The 6,285-nt window shown below is 41.4% G+C and overlaps 1 protein-coding gene and 1 long non-coding RNA gene across 2 annotated transcripts; both read left to right on the forward strand.

Annotated features, from left to right (window-relative positions):
* Window positions 1–389: 389 nt before the first annotated feature.
* LOC122979108 lies at window positions 390–5,889 on the forward strand. Its single transcript, XR_006402799.1, has 2 exons — window positions 390–1,030; window positions 4,067–5,889. It is a non-coding gene; the product is annotated as an uncharacterized LOC122979108 (long non-coding RNA).
* Window positions 1,030–5,889, forward strand: adra2c (adrenoceptor alpha 2C). The gene has a single exon (XM_044346321.1). It carries the CDS (start codon window positions 1,180–1,182, stop codon window positions 2,527–2,529), a length of 1,350 nt encoding a protein of 449 aa, XP_044202256.1. The 5' UTR covers window positions 1,030–1,179; the 3' UTR covers window positions 2,530–5,889.
* Window positions 5,890–6,285: the final 396 nt, after the last annotated feature.

Raw genomic sequence — 6,285 nt, forward strand, 5'->3', positions numbered from 1 at the left:
TGGCCTGTTCTATTCTGTGTCAACATGCATTCATGGGGCTTTCCATAGAGATGATTTAGAGCCTTTAATATTCCCAGAAGCTGAATGCTTCTCAGTTTCATCAGAACGTGTCAACTGCACCCTGTAATCCTCTGATCTTATCAACACATTTTCCACAACACAAACACAAACTAATAAAGGCAGGAAAATTATAAAAGTTTCCACTGTAAGGTCACGCATGCATTCCTATATTCCTCCCACAGGGCCACAGGTTAATCAATACATACTGGAATATCTATAAACCTGACGGCTGTATAGATATAATATCGCATATAGCTTGTGTTGCTCATGTTTATGGTGTGTATGTTCGCTTGTTTGTCCCTCCGGGTCTGCCTGTTACAATACTGACCTCCAGCGTGCACACCGAATGACAGAGCAGCGCGTGTTCTCCTTGGAGCGGGACTCCGCTGCTGTCAGTCTGTGCGTTTTGACAGCAATGTGACCTCCACCAAACAGCTCCTGCTGACTTTATCTATCCAAATGGGCGGGAGTAGGCTACGCTTTTAATACCGAAACAGACCTTCAAGAGATATATTGTCCAGTTTGCGACCGTGATCTTATTAACTATTCTAAAATAAATCACTACTGATGAATATATGTTTTGATGGCTTATTTTCATCTCCATCCTCTCCTCCAATAATCGCTTCTCCGGGGCGGAGCGGGTCCCTGCTAGTTTTTTTTTCTTCTAATGTACAAAAAAAAAAAAGAAAAAAGAAAAAAAAAAGACACGTGGTTGTTACAAACCTCTCTCAGGACACAGCGGGGAGGCGGAGGTGGAGAGATGCGGGCGCAGTCGGGATGGGAGAGGACGCGATGAGGAGGGAGTCCGCTCTCTAAGCATGGAGATGCTGCTGCTGAGCAGCCTGCACGTTTTTAAAATAAGGACTTAAAAGATTTTGCATATTGGGGCCTCTCTATCTCTCTCCCCCATATCTCTCGCTCTCTTTTTTTCTAAAGGAGAGACTTGCATGCAGGATATGGAAGATCGCAGGTGAGACGAGGAGAAAAATGCCATTTGATGTAGATTTTTATTGTGAAATAGGCACTGAAGTCCTAATGGGGTATTTCTACAGATTATTTACGCACATTTTAATTTTTTAAAAGTCACATCTTGACTAAAAAGAAAAAACTAAACTCAAAATGGATTTCTTAAATATCTCCGGCTTGGAGGACGGGATGGAGGCAGAAAATATCTCCTTTAATTCCACCTCTCAGAGCCAGTACAGCCAGCTCGCTATCTGGGGTCTGGCTGGACTTGTGAGCTTTCTGATTTTGTTTACAATAGTCGGGAACGTCTTGGTTGTTATTGCCGTTTTAACCAGCAGAGCTCTGAAACCACCCCAGAATCTTTTTCTCGTCTCTCTGGCCAGTGCGGACATACTGGTGGCTACCCTGGTCATGCCCTTTTCTCTGGCAAATGAACTTATGGGCTACTGGTTTTTTGGTAAAATCTGGTGTGACATCTACCTGGCTCTGGACGTTTTATTCTGCACCTCTTCTATTGTTCACCTGTGCGCTATAAGCTTGGACAGGTACTGGTCAGTGACACAGGCGGTCGAGTATAACTTAAAGAGAACACCCAAAAGAGTTAAAGGGATGATTGTGGTGGTCTGGTTGATCTCAGCCGTCATCTCCTTCCCACCACTGATATCAATGGACAGGAGCAGCAGTGAGACCAACCCCCAGTGTATTCTGAATGATGAGACCTGGTATATCCTCTACTCCAGTATTGGATCGTTCTTTGCCCCCTGTGTCATTATGATTCTGGTCTATATTCGGATCTACCAAGTAGCAAAGACCAGGACCAGGACAATGTCCGAGAAGAAGAGAGATGTGGACTCGCCGCTGGAGAATGGGATGGATCAAGCTGAACCAGGAAAAGGTGGCTCGTTAAAGTCCAGCAGGGGTGGAAGCATGAAAGATCAGGAACGTGAGAATGGGCACTGCAAAGAGCATGCCGTTGGGTCCTCCTTACCAAATGAGCCGAAACATCCAACGACAGACCACGATGACGACTTCGACGATAGCAGTTCGTCAGATGAGAAACCTAAAAAGACCACTACCAACAAACACCACCATGATGACAGGAAAGACAGGAAGTCCAGCCGGAAAAGCAGCTCCACTTCTAAATACTCCAGCAGGAAGTCACGTTCCAGTTCCAAATCCATGGAGCTGTTCTCATCTCGCCGCAAACGCCGGAGCACCGTCAATCGGAAGAAGGTCTCCGCCGCTCGAGAGAAACGCTTCACGTTTGTACTCGCAGTGGTCATGGGTGTATTTGTTGTGTGCTGGTTCCCATTTTTCTTCTCCTACAGCCTGTACGGAATCTGCCGGGAGCCGTGCAAGATCCCAGAGACACTGTTCAAGTTTTTTTTCTGGATTGGCTACTGTAACAGCTCATTGAACCCGGTCATCTACACCATCTTTAACCAGGACTTCCGCAGAGCCTTCCAGAAGATCCTCTGTAAGTCATGGAAACGCTCTTTCTGAAAGTGTCCTGCACGGATGCAGCTATAATAGACATTTTAACCAGCAGGCACATATTTAAACTGTTCTGAGCAGTAGGATAAAGCGCTGGCCTGAGGTGCTTTAACACCTTTTCTTTCAGGGATTGCACTAAAAATGAAGGGGACGCTTAACGGATCAAAGGATTGAACTAAGGTGTAGGAAAGGGGTTTAAAATACAAGCGTAAGCGCTCTGATAATATTCACAGAGGAGGTTTTCATTGAACAGCAGGCTGCTTTTGGACTCTGATGAGGGCTTCACCCCTCCCACCCCCCACTCTGACTTATGCTCCCTTCATTTAAATACAATAAAGTGATTCATAACAGTTTCTGTGATGCATGCACACCACAGTAGCTGCACTTGGACAAACTGCACAGGAGTTGAAGGGTTTACAGAGACACTTGATTTAAAATGTGACCTCATTCACTGAGTATACTGCGAAGGCCTTGACAATCTCCACACAACCGTTGTTTGTGATGTTGGATAGTCGTATCTATCTTCTCTCTTTCTCTTACTCTTTTCTTTACCTTTCTATTACGTCACACTCTCAACATAAGGACCAATGGGATGAAGGGGCTCCTTGCTTACTGTTTCAGTAGCAAAACGTTTCACTAAAAAATGAAAAACTCAAAAACTACAAAGTCATAATACTGCTTCAGTGTACTGTGTGAGGAAAAAAAGTGTCTCATCATGGAAATGCAGTGGAAACTTTTCATCAGGTCGTGTGTTTTTTGTGAACTCGTACGTGTAGCTTGGACTTGGCCTGGATACGATGGCATGTACAGTACAGTGGGCATTTTCTTCTCCGAGGCATGTGTTTGCACCTTCCTCTATCCTTTGAGAAAATAGATGGAACACAGAAGTACTCACTGAGGCTTTCACTGTGTGTGTGTGTGTATGTGTGTGTATGTGTGAGTGTGTTTGTTTGAAAGAGAAAGAGGAAACAAAGTGTACAACATGTGGAACTGTGTTGTGATGAAGTGAGCTGGAGAGTTTACTGCATATTATCCCAACTGCCAGTCACTGATAGCCTGTATGTGTGTGCGTGTGTGTGTGTGTGTGTGTGTGTACGCCTGCTTTCAGTAAATGGCCTGATTCTCTCTGGTCAAGTGTCTTTCTATTCTCCTCCATCCTATTTTCTGTCGCACGTCTTTCCTCTCCACCTTACAGCCACAAAACGCACTTAGCCATAGTAAAAACCAAACACCCTGTCTCTGTTTCCATGTCTGCTGCTCGCACCACATATAAGAACGCACATACACATTATTATAACATACACAAAGACATAAAAATGACTTATTGTCAATGTTTTCATCTTTACATTACAAGCATTTATAGCCGGAAGGACTAATGCTTTTTTTTTTCTCTTGTAAATAAGTGAAGACAGTACAGTATTATTGTGTGGTGCCTCATAATCACACATGTATGAATTAATATGATAAAAAATGTATTGTTTGTATAATGAACAACGCTGAAAGATTTTCATGTCACATCAACCTCTGTCCTTTTCTAATGTTTCAGAAAAAAGAACAAGCATTTACTTCTCTGCTTTGAGCACATTCGAAAAAGATCAAATAAAGAGATCACTTCAGCTGTCCTTTGAAGACTGCAAGAGTGCATGACTGCATTCTTCATTACTGTTAATGTTTATATATTTTTGTACTGCTGTGCCACTGTAGTTTATTATGTGTCACTGATGCTGTCACTGGTGTGACTCAGAACATATGAGTAATGATCTTTTTTTAAAGTGCTATTATTTTGAGGGTAGACTCCTTGGAAGGCTGTTGTTCAGACTCGAGAGTTACGGTGAAGAATAATCCAGCCAAAGAATGTACTGAAAATGGAAACTGTATCAAACTGTATCTCACTTTGTTTAACAGAAAATATTTTCAGCACAGAAAATACATATTAGGTTATGATTTTAGTGATTATTAATGAATCAGACTTCAATTTAAAGTGAGACTATGTAACTTTTGCCAAACAGTGGCCACAAGTGAAAATTATGGGATAATCCTAAATACTAGAACCTACTTTAACAGTGGACAACAGTCATGAAGTCAGTAAACTGACTCCGTAACATCCATTATGCAGCAATACTTACCTGAAGTTTGCTAACATTAGCCACCATAAGCTACTGGTCATACCAGACCAAGTAAGCCTGTAGCAGCATTCATTTTAATTGTAATTTGTAAAAGAATGAATGTGCTATTTCTTCTTTCAAAACTTTCATAGTCTCGCTTTAAGAGTTGTCTAATGCACACTTGGTAGACAGATGCATGGGAAACTGAAATCACGCAAAAGAAATAAAATAAATTGTATTAAAACTCCAAAGATTTGGTCACAGACCTTCGTCAGGCATCAATTTTAAGATCAATCTCTCTATGGATTTTAGGATCTGTAGAATACAATAGAAAAAAGAGACTTGGACTGTTGTTTAGTTCTTCCTCCCCCTGTCTACCACTTGAACGTCTCTTCTTGATGAAAATCACTTACTGTATATTGTGATCCAGTATCTGCTATTTCTACTTTTCTTGTCTCATTGTAATTATCTCATTTTAGGGAATTGTTTTTTGGCTGAGGTGATGTAATTATCTTGCGTTTGTTAGTGGTGATTGCAGCCAGAGGTTCTAGTATAAAGACTGTTTAATATTGTGAACCAGATGCCTGACAAAGGACGGTCTATGACCAAAATGTTGCATTTTCAATTAACTTATTGTAAACAGAACGAAAGTCAACACTTTCTAATAAATCATATTTGCAAGAGCTAAGATTAGACTGTGCCCACAAAAAAAATTATACAAATGAGAAATATTTATAATGAGGATCGAAATAGGCTAAAAGAGACATTTTGAAGTCATTGGTAATTACAGTTTACGCACAACTTTCACCAAAGTTAGAATCAGGATCAAAACAAAGACTTCTGAAGCATCTAAGATTTCTAATGTGATTTCCGCTCTCCCTGCAAATGTCTTTCACCACATTACTGAAGAATTGTTTCAGGAAAAAACTTATCAGGAACCTTGTATTGTCTGCCCAGACTCTGATTTAGTTTATCAAAGATGTTCACTGTTCAAATAGTGTGGCAGAAACATTTTTCTCCTGTTCAAAGACAGTTCTGGTTCTCCCACTGTCTGAAACCCTGTAGCAGTTTGTAGGTGTAGACAGTATCTTTTCTTCCCTGCTAGTACATCATTTATTGTATCCTCCAGAGATGTTACTGTTTTGTTTGCTGACCATACTATATTTGTATGCAGTGGAGTACCCAGGAGTGCTTTCATAAAGCCTGTCATGAACAAACTGTGTGGTTGCATCAAATTAAATCTAACCTCATGGTTTCATTTTTATTTATTTTGCAAGTTCTCCTCCTGTGTCCTTCTAACAAGCATCAATAAAAGTTATTGCACATCTGATACAATACAGAAAATCTCTCTGTGTTCAGTGTAGAATACTACACTGGGGCGTTACTTGTGCCAGGTATAAGTAATAAGTCTTGCTGATACATATGGGGGGGTCAGCTGCCTAAGGTATAAGTGATGCAGAAATGTGCATTTTATGTGTGCTGGAAAACACTACCCACCAGAGACTCTCCAATCCAATCAGAGGTCAGACTTGGGTGAGAGTTTACCAGGAAGCCTGAGCAATTTCTGCTGACCCAGACAAGGTATATAGCACGCCCTTTCTCTCGGTGCCTGCCTCATGCTTATTTATTTATCCCCTGAAAGCTGACTAGAGTCGCCTCC

Source organism: Thunnus albacares, chromosome 3 (assembly GCF_914725855.1).
Source record: "Thunnus albacares chromosome 3, fThuAlb1.1, whole genome shotgun sequence".
NCBI lineage: Eukaryota > Metazoa > Chordata > Actinopteri > Scombriformes > Scombridae > Thunnus > Thunnus albacares.